We start from the raw sequence: 14,325 nt of genomic DNA on the forward strand, positions 1-14,325 counted from the left end.
TTTTATAACATACTCATTTCACTGAAGATTGCATGTAACCTTTTTTGCACGCTGCCAGTTACGGAGGAATCTGCTTAAGACAACTGCAGCTTGAACTAACAAGACGTTTCCCCAAACAAATTGAAACTGACTTAAACCGTATCAAAAATCAGTTAGGACCCAATGCTGTCCCCACTGAAGTCAATGAAAGTTTTGCTATTAACTTCAATGGGAGCAGGACACAACCCTATGGCAGGATATTTTTGTGTTGTCTCTCCCTCATCTTTGCACTAGCTGACTAGACCATTTCAAGGCTAGAACGCTGAGTGGCTCTGGAATAATTTGGTCCTGAAATGTTGCGAAGTGTCTTCACTAACCATACCAACTAGCATAAAACTGGTTAATTGTATCTGCACACACGACTCCCTCTTACCATTTCAATGGCACTGCATTGTGGGTACCCATCCCACAGGTCCCCGCATAGCTCCTTAAAGAGGGGTTTGTGAGAGAACCTAATGTGGGTCCAGAAAGGTATTCTGGGAGACTGAGTCAATGTTGCAGAATCCTCAGGGAATCACACCATTGTATATGATGATGAAACACACCCTACCAGCCCTCTTCTCTTCCTCATGGCCCCTCCTCACACCAGCGCCCTTCCCTAGAAAGGCTCAGATCCAGGAAACTGCAAATATAGGGCCCAATCCTGCAAGGCACTGAGCATCCTCCAAACCCTGAGAACTCAATGGGAGTTGAGAGCACTGGGCATCTTTCAAGAGTTGCTCGGCATCTTGCAGGATTCAGGTTCAGAGTGACTGAGTGGTGAGGGGAAGGTCACATTGTCTGTCAGGAAGTGTCTGTTTCATTCAGGTACTTGGAGGAGGAGAGATGGATAGGATCCATGGCAGACAAGGTCAGGGAGGGAATCACATAGACAAAGATTCGGCAGGAGAATGGACCAGGTCTGAGTAGGAACTGCATGGAAGAAGGGTTGGAGATGAGAACAGGGCAAGGAAAGAAAAGAGTCAGTAGAATAGCATCAGTGGTGCAAAAGGGAGTGTAAAGAGGCAGGGGAAAAGAGAATCCAGTAAGTTAATTCAGGGCATATTGAATTAACACAAAAGATCTTGCACTTAGTGTGGTGAAAGATGGATGTGTGACATTTCAGCAATGGTTCTTTAGATCATCCACTGAGCCTTGAGTCCAGCTGCATCCCAGGCCACATCTGGAAATTGTAAATGGGGGCACTGACTTTTCAGGAGTATGCTCCCTAGCTAAAATCAACTAGATTCTGAAATATTAAGCCACCAACATTCCAAGGGCACTGTACCCAGAGCTGCTGCAGGAAACTTCAGCCTCTTACCCCTGCAGTGACATGGAGGAAATGTTTAGGCGCTGAGTTCAGCTACTCAAGAGAGCTGCTTTTTTCATTTGTTCTTACAACATCCTTGTGGAGTACTGAATTGAATTGGCCGCTGCTTTGTTGATAGCGGCCTGTACAGTTAGTGCAACTGAGCCAAGAATTAGAGGCTCATTTTCGGCAGGATTGGATAGACGTTCTTTCTATCGTTGACTCTGTAAATGAAAAGAAAACAAGGGGGATTGTTGCAGACAATTGTTCAGGACAGCTCCCTCTGAGAGCACTTTTGCTTTAATTGCAGCCTTGCCAATACTTGCAAGTTATTTGTCAGTAATTTGAATTAAGTTCTCTTTCTCATACTGCTCATAATTCACAAGAACAGTCTGAAAGAGATGCAACTTTAGCATGGCACTCTGCTGCCCCCGTCTGGTAATGTGACAGAGCAGCACCCACAGACACGCTTACATGGGTATATTGTTTGTACTTCCAACTCATTTATCTATTTATCTGAACACAGCCCCCTCTCCCTCCAATAGATTCAGATCCTACAGAATGCAGGGTTTCAATAGCTGAAAATTGTTCCCTGCCTTTCTGGCAGTGACGATCAGCTTCCGAACGTGACCTAAGGTAGTGTTTGTTGTCTTACAGAGACTGAAACAAAAGCTTTTAGAGTAGTGTGAACTGCACTTGTTCATATCTACTATGTACTAATGGGAAAGCCTGTGCAAAGATATGTGGAAATTGGGGGTAACAAAATGCACAAGTGGCAGAGTTGGGAAATAAATGGTTAAGAGCAGGACTGGGAGTTGGAACCTCTGGGTCCCATGCTAGGTTCCAACACTGACTAACTACTTGACCCAGGGCAATCACATGGGCCAAATTTTTGAAAAGTAGCCGGAGATTTTGTGTGCCTCACTTTTGGGTGCCCAGTCTGAGACATCTTGGGCCCAATTTTCAGAATACTGAGCAACTAGAATCTCCATTGACTGCATCTGGGCTCAGCAACTCAGAAAAGCAGGCCCCAAGTGGCTGAGGTTGGGCAGGGGTCATTTTTGAAAATGCTGATGTGAAACACAGAGCATGCTGCACCCATGTGTGGCGGCATGGCAGGGCAGGTTAACAGGATCAGCATGCCTGCTGCAGCACACGGAGAGACCTCTCTTCAGGGGAGTGTGTCCCCCGCACCCAGGGAGCAGCCTCCTGGCTTTAGGGGCTCTATAGCCAGCGCTGCCCATGGGCGTGCCACGCTGGGCCAGGCACTCATAAGGCCAATGTCCTGCATGGAACAAACAGGACAAGGGGGTCACGGCAGGAGGGACCCGCCCAGCTGTGCGCAGGCGTGACCCTGTGTCACAGCCCTGTACTGCCAGCAGCGAGTGGGGAGCCGAGCCGCCTATTCCTGCGCGGGGAAGCTGTGCCTGCGGAGCTACACCCGCCGGGCTTTTCCCCCAAGGTTTCCCACACCCCTAGCGGCTCAGTGGCACAAACCTGCCAGCCGCCGCTGGGAGCAGGGCACACGTGGTCCCTCGGCAGCCTTCCGACTGCGCATGATCAGTAAGGCCTCGGAAACAGCCACCTCCCTTCGGCTCATCTGCGCATGAGCCATACAGACTTCCCTAAGCAGACAACGCATGCGCTCTTGCCTCTAACCGGCGCAAGCGTAGTGTGCAGTCGCCCTGACGCAAGGCCGCTGCAATTTCCCAGTTCTTCATCCTGTCCGACCTTGAGTACGCAGTGCCCGTCAGGACCCCAGCTGCCCATCACAGTGCCTGTGTGGAACTCCCCCGGGGTGCCAGCGCTTCACAGGAGGCTTGTCGGCCGCAGCGCGGGATCGGGTAGCGCGCGCGGGGAGGTGCCGCGCGGAGCCGCCACATAGTCTCCGCTGCGGCGCGGGGCGCTGAGGCGTTGGTGCGGGGTCAGGCTTTTGCAGCAGCCAGCCCCGTCGGGGTGAGCTGACCCGGCCCACGTGGGTGGAGGTTTCCAGAAGAGCTGCTGCGCAGTCCCCATTCTCCTCTCCGCGTGAGAGTCTCCAGCCCGCCACACCCGGACCATGCTGAGCGCCAGCCGCACCGCCGCCCGCCTCCACCTGTTGCCCCGCCGGGGCACCGCTCCCAGCCCCGGCCTCGCTCAGGTGCGGAGCCGGGTCCGTGGGGGGCTGGTGCGGCGCCCCCCCCCGCGCGTTATTTGGGGGAGGTGGGAAGCGAGGGGGCAGGCGTGGGGGGCGGCACCCTCGTGGTGCGGGGTGTAGGGAGGCCGCGGGTGGTGGAGGGGTGCAGGAGCCGGCCTCCCCTGGTGCTGGCGGGGGGTACCCGTATAAGGCGCCCCCCCCGGGGGTCACGGCCGGGCTCTGCCGGCGAGTTGCGCGGTGGGACCCCGAGACGGAGGGAGGGGGTGCCTAGGCCGGGGGCCGATGGCTGGCGGAGGCCCTGGTGCTGGCAGCCCTTTGCTGAGCTCCGGGACGAGTCCAGGGCCAGCATCGTGCGGGGTTGTGTAACTCTCCAGCTTGGATCGGTGGCTGCCCCGAGGCCACTTGGCGCAAGTCTTTTAACCTCGGTCTCGTTCCCTGTCCATCCCGGCCGGCCTGTACTGCTGGCGGATGAGTTCATGGGTCCGTTAGGTGCTGAGAGGTTAATGATGAGGGAGCACCAGAGAACTGGGGCAGCTGGAAATGGGGAGGGCGCTTTTGGAATCTGGGCGTTTAAAATGGATTTAACTGTAAGAGCAAGAGATTTCTGATTTTAACACCCAGACTGGTGAATGGGAATATCTAATAAAGGTGGCTCAACACAGAGTCATTGGTACTTAGGGGCGGGGGCTCTTCCTTTGACCTTCATTGTCAGCATGTGTTGACAGAGTTTAGTGCCAGAGTTCAGCTATACTACTGTGTGGCTTTCAGCTAATCTAAGTACCTGTTCTAGGAACTGTTTTTAAAAGTAAACAGCTTTGTGTCTTCTTTGTTTGCTCCCTCAAAAACCGCAAAAATTAGTAGAGAATCTTTAGTTAAGGAGCATTTGTTAGTTGGTATTGCTGACAGACAAGAAAGAGATTTTTAAAGGTAATTTGGGGGATTTGAAATGGAAAGACTCCCCTTGGTTTTAAAGGGAGTTGTATCTGGCCCTGTAATGAGAATCTTAAATTGGCTAAGCATTTCTACTTCCCTGTGGTAAATAAATATTATGCCCATTTTACAGATGAGGCAAATGGTTAAGTAGTTCAAGGATAATGGAGATCGTATTGCAAGACCCTTTCAATGCTGAACAGTAACCTAGTTTCTGAACTCCCTGGTCTGTGTACAGAGAGAGACCCTGTCACGGTCTCAGGATGCTTTACAGTGGCATAGCTATGGTGCTTCCCTCACTGACAGAAAAACCACTTTCATCAATGTAGTTAATCCTCCTCTCCAAGAGGATCACTAGGTCAACAGAAAAATCCTTCCATTGACCTAGCCATATCTACACCGGGCATTAGGTCACCCTAACTGCAGTGTGCAGGGTGTGACATTAGTTACATAATGTAGCTAGGTTGATCTAATTTTTAAGTGTAGACCAGGCTTCAGCCATTACTCTCTCCTTTCTGTCTCATGCTTTCCTCTTCTCACTCATCCCCAGGTCAAAGTGTATGCTAAGCAGGAGGGGTTTGTAGTCTCTGACGTATTAACAAAGCAGTATTTTCTTCTCATGATGGGATTTTATTTGTCCTAAGATGTGTTATGAGGTTACAAACTCAAAAACACTGATGTGTTTCATCCAGCATCTCTTAAACCTAGTTGAAAGAATGAAACTCTGAAGCACTGTCATCAAGTCTACCCCTTGAGGAAATTTCAAGAAACTTGTTTAATGTTTATCTGCTGCTGCCTGTGTCGTGCTAAAGGTTCAGCTTTACGCGTTGCAGCAATTGCAGCAACTTTAACTTGTGCATGTTCATAGCAAGAATCTTCTATACTAGCAACTTGCTCAGCTCGAATAATATGGGTCTTAAAATGTTCACATTTCATATAAACAACAAATAATAAAACTTAAGGTAAATGTTCTGTGGCTGTATAATATATTGAAATATTTTCTTGAGTCCTCGGTTAGTCTTCAGTTAAGTAAAAGGAATTTTGAAGATTAAACACAAAGCTAATGTGGTAGTGGGGGTGTATCACTTTTTATTATTTGAAGGTAGCATAGCTACAGATCCTTTTAAAATACTGGATGTGAGGTAATCTTACCCGAAATAAGATGCAAGAAACCTCTCATTGCTGTAATATCCTGATTTTTATTTTATAGGCAGTCTGGAATACTCTCAGTCAAGATGTTATCAGAACAGTATCAAGTAGGAAGTATGCGTAAGTATCTCTCTTCTCTCCTTCCGTCCCCCCCCCCTTTTTTTTTGAGGAAAAGATTGAACTGCAAGAAAAACAAAAAACTGTAATAGTCTTGATACCTAAATTGACTCTAGCTTCATAATTTGAAATCCTTGGTCAGATGTGTGTATGGTTAATTAAGGAGAAACAAAATGGCCTCTACTGGCACAGCATTTCATAAATAATCAGATACTAAGTATGCAAAAAATTTCCTGCTATAGGTAAAGTTCTGAGACCTAATAAAATTCCAAACAAACCTATTTATTTCAACACAAAGAAGAAACTTAATAAAACCTCTTTAACTTCAATTTAATCCATCAGTTTGTTCCATAGACGCCAATGAAACTTAACATTTTTGTGAGCATAATCAATATACCAATCTTCTGCTGTCCAATATAAAGTAATGGAGGAAAATTGTGTGTATATTAGAATTTGCAAAACTTGGCGATTTCTCAAGACTGACTCTGTCTCCTAATTTGTTTCCCTCACTTTTTCAGGAAACACTTAAAACTCTGTATCCCTGAAAAAGGTTATTCTGTTTAGGAATCCCCCTTTCTTGTGAAATCAGAACATTAAATGGGTGTGATAAATTACTATCTACTAATCCTGATGCATCATCAACATTATCTTCTATTATTGTGTTGGAGAAGGTTCCACAGCTCTGCGGATCAGTTTACATTCTTTTTTTTTCTTTGAAGTGGTTTCTGCTCCCTCACAATATATTCTGCAGTTTTTCTTAATTTGTTAATCCAAGGTAAAAATAAACCTCAGGGATTCTGGTCTGTTGTATAACTTGATGAAAACAATATAATTGATGTAAGTCCTTAGCACTGGAGACAAATAAACTAAGTCATGGAGGTAAGGTAGCTCGGGGAGAGGGGGTGGGAGGGTTGGGTGGTGGGGTGAATGGGGTGAGACCTTGGAGGAAAAGCTCATACCTGGGGCTACCTCCCTATCTCTGCTCACTGCATGTCCTAATAAATTGGTATAATTGCCACTGAAGACAAGACTTCTCAAGTAAACTAAGGAAAGAGGATATTCAACCTCCCCCAAAAGCAGCACCTCCCTGTAAATCGTTTCATTTGGAAATACCACCCATCATGTTATCCCCACAGTCAAGGCTTAAAAATGTCAGCATGTCTTATTTCAAAAAGAAAGCTAGCTGTAGCTCTAAACACCCCAGGCTCAGAGGACCTCAACAGGGCCTTAGTTCATCCCTTTTATCTATAGATGTGTACTTTTCCATACTGAGAATTGCCTAATAAACTGATCTGAGCACTTTTCATAGTCTTTTTCCTCCAGGCAGCTGCTTTCAAGCAGGTGTGACTACTAACATCTGAACTATTAGATACAAATGAGGGGCTCTGACTACAAAAAAACCTGTATTTCTGTATTAACTCTTCATAAATGTACTACAGTTTTTATGCTTGCTATATGAATGAATAAATCTGTTATGAATTTTCCAGGTTAGATTGCAGGAAATAGGCTTTTACGTGGGAATTTGTAATCAAAACTGTGTATAGGGGGAATTATTGTAAAGGTGAAATAAAAAGCTACAGCTAGTAATTCTGATCACTTCAATTATTTTTAGGGCTGTTGATTAATCAGTTAACTCACTCGATTAACTTTGAGTTAATCGCAATTTAAAAAAATGAATGGCAATTAATTGCCATTTTAATTGCACTGTTAAATAATAGAATACCAATTGAAATGTATTAAACATTTTGGATGGTTTTCTACATTTTCATATATATTGTATTCTGTGTTATAATTGAAATCAAAGTGGTATATTATTTTTGCTTACAAATATTTGCACTGTAAAAATGATGAAAAATAGTATTTTTCAATTCACCTCATATCAGTACTTTAGTGCAATCTTTATCCTGAAAGTGCAACTTACAAATGTAGATTTCTTTTTTCGTTAGGTGACTGCACTCCCCCCCCCCCCCCCCAAAGTAAAACTTCAGCACCTACAAGTCCACTCAGTCCTACTTCTTGTTCAGCCAATCGCTAAGACAAACAAGTTTGTTTACATTTGCAGGAGATAATGCTGTCCTCTTCTTATTTACAATGTCACCTGAAAGTGAGAACAGGAATTTGCATGGTACTTTTGTAGACGGTATTGCAAAGTATTTACGTGCCGGATATGCTAAACATTTGTATGCCCCTTCATGCTTCGGCCCCCATTCCAGAGGACATGCTTCCATGCTGATGACACTCGTTTAAAAAAATAAGTGTTAATTAAATTTCTGACTGAACTCCTTGGGGCAGAATTGTTTGTCCCCTGTTCTGTTTTACCCGCATTCTGCCATATATTTCCTGTTATAGCAGTCTCTGATGATGACCCAACACGTTCATTTTATGAACACTTTCACTCAGATTTGGCAAAACGCAAAGAAGGCACCAATGTGAGATTTCTAAAGATAGCTACAGCACTTGACTCAAGAGCCACTTCTACACTACCCGCCGGATCAGTGGGTAGTAATTGATCTATCGGGGATCGATTTATCGCGTCTCGTCTAGATGCAATAAATCGATCCCCGAATTGATGCCCATACTCCACCTCAGCAGGAGGAGTAAGCGGAGTCGACGGGAGAGCCGCGGCAGTTACCTAGACATCCTCACGGCGGCAAGTCAAGTCGAACTAAGTTGCGTATCTTAGATCGAGCCCTCTTCCCCCCCTTTCCCCTCGCTGCCCCCCAGTGTAGACCAGCCCAGGGTTTAAGAATCTGAAGTGCCTTCCAAAATCTGAGAGGGATGAGGTGTGGAGCTAGCTTTCAGAAGTCTTAAAAGATCAATGCTCCGATGCGGAAACCAGAGAACCTGAACCACCAAAAAAGAAAATCAACCTTCTGCTGGTGGCACCTGACTCAGATAATGAAAATGAACTTGCGTCGGTCTGCACTGCTTTGAATTGTTATTAAGTAGAACCCGTCATCAGCATGGGCGCATGTCTTCTGGAATGGTGGTTGAAGCATGAAGGGATGACATAAGAATCTTTAGCGCAGCTGGCACGTAAATATCTTGGGACACTGGCTACAATAGTGCCATGAGAACTCCAGTTCTTGCTTTCAGATGACATTGTAAACAAGTGGTCAGCATTATCTCCTACAAATGTAAACATACTTGTTTGAGCAATTGGCTGAACAAGAAGTAGGACTGAATGGACTTGCAGGCTCTAAAATTTTACGTTTTATTTTTGAATGCAGGTTTTTTGTACGTTCTATATTTGTAAATTCAAATTTCATGATAGAGATTGCATTACAGTACTTGTATTAGGTGAATTGAAAAAATACTATTTCTTTTGTTTACATGCAAATACTTTTAATAAAAAATATAAAGTGAGCACTGTACAATCAATATATTTGAAAATGTAAAAAAATCCAAAAATATTTAAATAAATGGTATTCTATTATTGTTTAACAGTGCGATTAATTTTTTAATCGCTTGACAGCCCTACTTATTTTAGCTTAATTCTACTTGAGAGGGAATAAGGCCTTTCATATGAAAGATTTGATGTTTAGAACTGACTTGACATCAGTCTTTGAAGGACCGCATTCACAGATAACGTACAGACTCTTAAGTATGTAAAGTGTGATGCTAGCCAATAAAAAGTCCAGGGGATTTCACAGTGGAACGTAGAAAACAAGTAAGAATTTAGACACAACAAACGCCTGGGATGACCAAATCTAATACAGAACCACAATTTGATGATACCAAGTTGATTTCCAACATAAGCTGGGTTGTTCTCCAATTTCCTCTTACTCTAGAGTGGAAAATGGATTTGCTTCCCCAGCTGCAGGTAGAATCTGGTTGAAAGGTAATTCCTGGCAAGATGATGCGGGGAGGGGAGGAGAGAAAGCTTTCTAGTTGTTTCACCGGTTGCAGTAACCCTAACATTAGTTTTAAATATATTTTACAGCTCAGAAGCAGTCAAAGGTGCTGTTATTGGTATTGATTTGGGCACAACTAACTCCTGTGTGGCAGTTATGGAAGGAAAACAGGCAAAGGTGAGTAACTAACTGATGACTACTAGTGTATAACAATCTGTATCTAAGGGAGGGAATTAGTGCTGCCACTTTCACAGGTAGTTTTCCTGGGTTATAGCCTCTTAACGTTTTTATGTAGGTGCTGGAAAACGCCGAAGGTGCCAGAACTACCCCATCTGTTGTAGCATTTACAGCTGATGGTGAACGATTGGTTGGGATGCCAGCTAAACGACAGGCTGTAACTAACCCACAGAATACATTCTATGCTACCAAACGTCTCATTGGACGGCGCTATGATGATTCTGAAGTACAGAAAGATATGTAAGTAGAACTAATTAAAGTTATTCCCCTGTTCTGGGAAGAGAATTTGTAGAGTGCAGTGCGCCCATGCATGGCCTAAAACAAAGTGCTGTTTGCACGTGGTGAGACGTGGTACTCAGTGCGTAGTGTCCCACATGTTGATTGCTCATATTCCTCAAAAGTTTAGCCTGTGTTTCACTGCATTTATTAATGATGCTTTTTAAGCTTTCAGGGGTGGACTCATAAGTGTAATTGGTTCTTGACAATGCAATATAGCTGGTGCGGTCTGCATTGGCAAGAAGAATGGATCAAATGACAAAGTGCTGACTGTACTTTGTACTGTTCAGAACCCTGAGCGCCCCTGCCCTGAGGGTTTCCTGCATCTCACTTTCTGATTGAATCCTCGTGCTATAGAACACTGCACACATAATGTTCACTGAATTACAAGGAAGGTTATACTTTCTGCATAATGTCTATCATATAAAAGTTGTGAGCAGATGCCTTGTGATTGGGATACTGAATAGCCATTATTTTTCATGGGAGGGAGAGGAACAGTAATTTAATGGCCACTTCTCCCTGGGATTGCAATTCAGTTCTAGTGGCTTATCCTACTCCAAAGCTATTTTCCTCACTTTAGGAAACTCTCATAATACAAAAACATTTAATGAAAAGGAAAGCAGCATGCTTACAATTTACTAAAGGAAATACTTTATGCACTAGATAGAAAGTATCCTGTGGAATTTGTCACAGGATATCAGAGGCCAGGAGTTTAGGGGTTCAAAATATGGTTAGATAGTTAAGTGGATGAGAAATATAAGCCAACCACTAGCTGACGGGGGGGGGGGCCTTAGGAAAATCTTTTCCATATGTGACTTAATTGTCCACAACTGGGTTTCTTGCATCTACCTCTGAATCAGCTGGTACTAGCCACCGTCAGAGGATGTCTTCTGGACTAGGTGGACCACTGGTTTGATCTTGTTTAACATGAATTAAAGTTTGCATAAAAGCAGTTATGGCAAAGTTTACACTGGGATTCTTAAATAAAACTGTTCAGTTTAAGTGCGCACTGGTTTTATTGTATGCCCAGAAATTCTTGTGTATTTACAACTTAATGTATATCCTTAATTCCAGCACTTTCTGCAAAATATTGCAGAAAGTTGTGTACCTGAGTCTAGAAAACAATCTTATGCAGGTATTTTATGCAAAATTACTCTGTCCAACACAGATTAGTGTGAAAGCTTTTAAACATTCTTCTGGCTTTTTAATGGTATAGGCCTTACGTTATTTTGGACTTAAGCAAGCAAGAGGCTATGATGGTTATTTTACAGCACTCAGAAAACACTGTATTTACCCCCAGAGAGCTTACAAGTCTACTGTAAATAAAGAGTTGACATAACAAATGGATATAAAAAGAACAGAGGAGCTGGGGGATGTGAAAGGACACGTTACAATAAGACTGTTGCTGGATTAGAGTAATGTGTGCACACATTGGGTTCTAATTGTGACTTCTGTAGCAACAGCATATTTTAGCTCTTGTGTGCATGAGAAAAACTGGGTGTTCTGGTAGGTCCTCACTGGAGAGGAGAGTAATGGGGGAAGGGTGGCTGTAAAGGAAAAGTGGGGAGGACAGCAGCAAGGAACTTAATGGGCAGTAAGATTGGGCTGGGAAGCTGAACGGTTGCAATGGTAGAAGGGTGGAGGGAAAGGGGAGCAACCACCAACTGCAATGCAGCAAATGAGGGCTCCAGAGTCCATATTTCAGAGTTGAGTGAAGAGTGGTGTCAGGAGTCTGACCGCCTGTATAGGTCCCTTTGGGAGGGAGCAGACGGGACAACACGGAGGTTACTCAGGGTCCTTGGCTGTAACTGATATACCAGGATACATCAAAGCTGACTCAAACTGATTGGTATTGACCTTTTCCAAGAAATGCAGTGGTTTCCATCTGGGATCTTTGCAAACGGTATTTTCAGGTGCCTCCCTTACATCTGAAGCTGTTAGGGGAAGGTTTACTAGAGGATCTCTCCCTTTAAAACCAAGGTATCACTAAGTTTTGCCAATTTCAGGTTAACCAGCAATACTAGCTATGTATTCACAGTAGGGTTTAGACTCAGACTAAAAGGCCAGAAGGGACCATCATGATCATCTAGGCAGACCTCCTGCACATTGTAGGCTACAGAACCTCAGCCACCCACTCGTGTAATAGACCCCATAACCTCTGGCTGAATTACTGAAGTCCTCAAATCATGATTTAAAGTCTTGTGTGGTGCATTCAGTGTTCTCTAGACAAACTTTACTCAATGTGAAATTCTTGTGTTTCAGTAAAAATGTTCCTTTTAAAATTGTCCGTGCCTCTAACGGTGATGCCTGGGTAGAGGCGCATGGGAAGCTGTATTCTCCAAGCCAAATTGGTGCCTTTGTATTAATGAAGATGAAGGAGACTGCAGGTTGGTACAGCAAGGTGTTTACCTTGTTTGACTTTGAGCACAAGTTTAACCTTGGTATTGGTACTAGGTATCTGATAAATATATTGGGCGTACTACAGCCATAATAAAAACTTCCTTCTTCTAGAACCCTTCTAAACCATGGCCTGAATTACATCAGATTGTGTAGGGATAAGGTAGTAAGTTATCTTTTACCCTCCGGGAGAGTGAAGGACCCTTAATTTTGTACTGACCAATTTAGGGTATTTGACAGAGTTAGAGCTTCAGGCAAAGCATTATCCTGGTTGCTCTTATTCGAAGTCTCAATTTGCAGAGTCTTGAAATACATGAGTGTTTAAAACAAAATGTCAGTCCTGTCTGCTGGCTGTGAAGGAGTGCACACTTGTCTTCATCTCTTCCAGATAACCATGCATATTGTAAAACTTGCCATTTACAGACTCCTAATACTTGCCTCCTTTAGCATAGTGATTGCTGCCACAAATAACTGCTAGCCTTTGGTCTCTACAGCAGCTATTTGACTTCCTGTTCAGACTGGGTTAGGTCCTCTGCCTAGCTAGCTGTAACATGTCAGCTTCTTAAATCTGCTGCTTTTCTACATGTGGAGTTAAGCTCTGCCCAGTTGCATTATGTGGTAAGCAGATTGATGGGAGTGGGTTGGTTCTTACATGGCTAGTTGATATCCATCAGCAAGAGAAGAAATGTTAAAGGGATCTCATGTTGTGAAGTACTTCTCCCTAGCTAGTGGTGGCTGTGGAGCTCTGCCAGGGTGATGGCCCACAGAGCTGACGATTCTTTCCCCTTCCATCCCTACTGTGATCTCAAGGAAATCCCCCAACTACAGTGTGGTGGGGTAGTTTGACATTTAGTTTTGGAACCCTCACTACTCCTCAGCTGCTGTGTGGGTTGGCGAGCACCTGTGCACCCCAATATCAAGTGATCAACAAGTAAGACTGCAAGTGGGTGTTGACTATACATGGCTAGCAGGGATGGAAGGAGAGGCCTAGATGACTGAGTTACAGTGTGCGAGAGGTTAGAGATTGCCTCCAGTTTTTGGAAATGGCGGTCTTTAGTGTTGTGCAGCAGGCCAACCCATATCCCAGATAGCCCAGTCACCACAAAGGCTGTAAATTAAATTGGATAAAATACTGTAAGGATATTAAAACAAACAAAATAAAGCACTGTGAAGTCTCTGGGAGGGTAGCATGCATCCAAATACTTGCACAAGTTTGTTTGCATTTAATGATGCCTTTCTACTTTCAATATTAATTGAAAGAGAACAGCAAGTTATGATACTGAATAAGGATGTGCCAGAAAACTAGGAGCTTTTCTGATTAACCATAAATTACATTTTTATTTGTCCCCATTAATCTGCGGTATATCAACCTGTTTGGAAAATATTTATACTGGACAAACAAATGATAGTAAACGGGTGGACAGTCTGTTCACCAAATATAAGACATTCCAAAGTAAAGACATAGCCTCAGAATTGTTTTCTACCGCCTATAAAAGCACAGAATTCTGCAAATGTTATAGGTGAATTCACACTAACCAGTTTTGTCTGATCACTAGTGGAAAGCCTAGAAATGTCTTGAGGTGACCGCGATTCTAAGGGGTCACAAGCTCTTCCATACTGTGGCCCCCATGTTAAAAATGAAAAAAGCTTTGGGACCCTCTCCCATCTCTCCATAAAGGGAGGGAAGTCACAAAGCCCAGATTGAGGACCCCTATTCTGTTTATAGCTGAGGGAGTAGAAACAAAGTACTAACATTTTAGAGTGGGTCTTAAGTTTTTATTAATTACAATAACTTGCTGGTTTTTCTTTTCCAGAAAACTACCTGGGACACTCAGCGAAGAATGCTGTCATCACTGTCCCTGCTTACTTCAATGATTCTCAGAGGCAGGTAGGGTCACAAG

General features: G+C 44.0%; 1 protein-coding gene across 1 annotated transcript in view; it reads left to right on the forward strand.

The window, feature by feature from the left end:
• The first annotated feature begins 2,983 nt into the window (after positions 1 to 2,983).
• Positions 2,984 to 14,325, forward strand: part of HSPA9 (heat shock protein family A (Hsp70) member 9) — a 33,629-nt gene continuing 22,287 nt past the window's right edge. The window contains exons 1-6 of the mRNA XM_005312391.4: positions 2,984 to 3,467; positions 5,605 to 5,663; positions 9,604 to 9,691; positions 9,810 to 9,991; positions 12,290 to 12,414; positions 14,239 to 14,312. Of these exons, the coding sequence (XP_005312448.1) occupies positions 3,387 to 3,467; positions 5,605 to 5,663; positions 9,604 to 9,691; positions 9,810 to 9,991; positions 12,290 to 12,414; positions 14,239 to 14,312 (609 nt within the window). The 5' untranslated portion in view covers positions 2,984 to 3,386. The remainder of the gene's footprint in view (positions 3,468 to 5,604; positions 5,664 to 9,603; positions 9,692 to 9,809; positions 9,992 to 12,289; positions 12,415 to 14,238; positions 14,313 to 14,325) is intronic.

This window comes from Chrysemys picta, chromosome 8 (genome assembly GCF_011386835.1).
Source record: "Chrysemys picta bellii isolate R12L10 chromosome 8, ASM1138683v2, whole genome shotgun sequence".
NCBI classification, from domain to species: domain Eukaryota; kingdom Metazoa; phylum Chordata; order Testudines; family Emydidae; genus Chrysemys; species Chrysemys picta.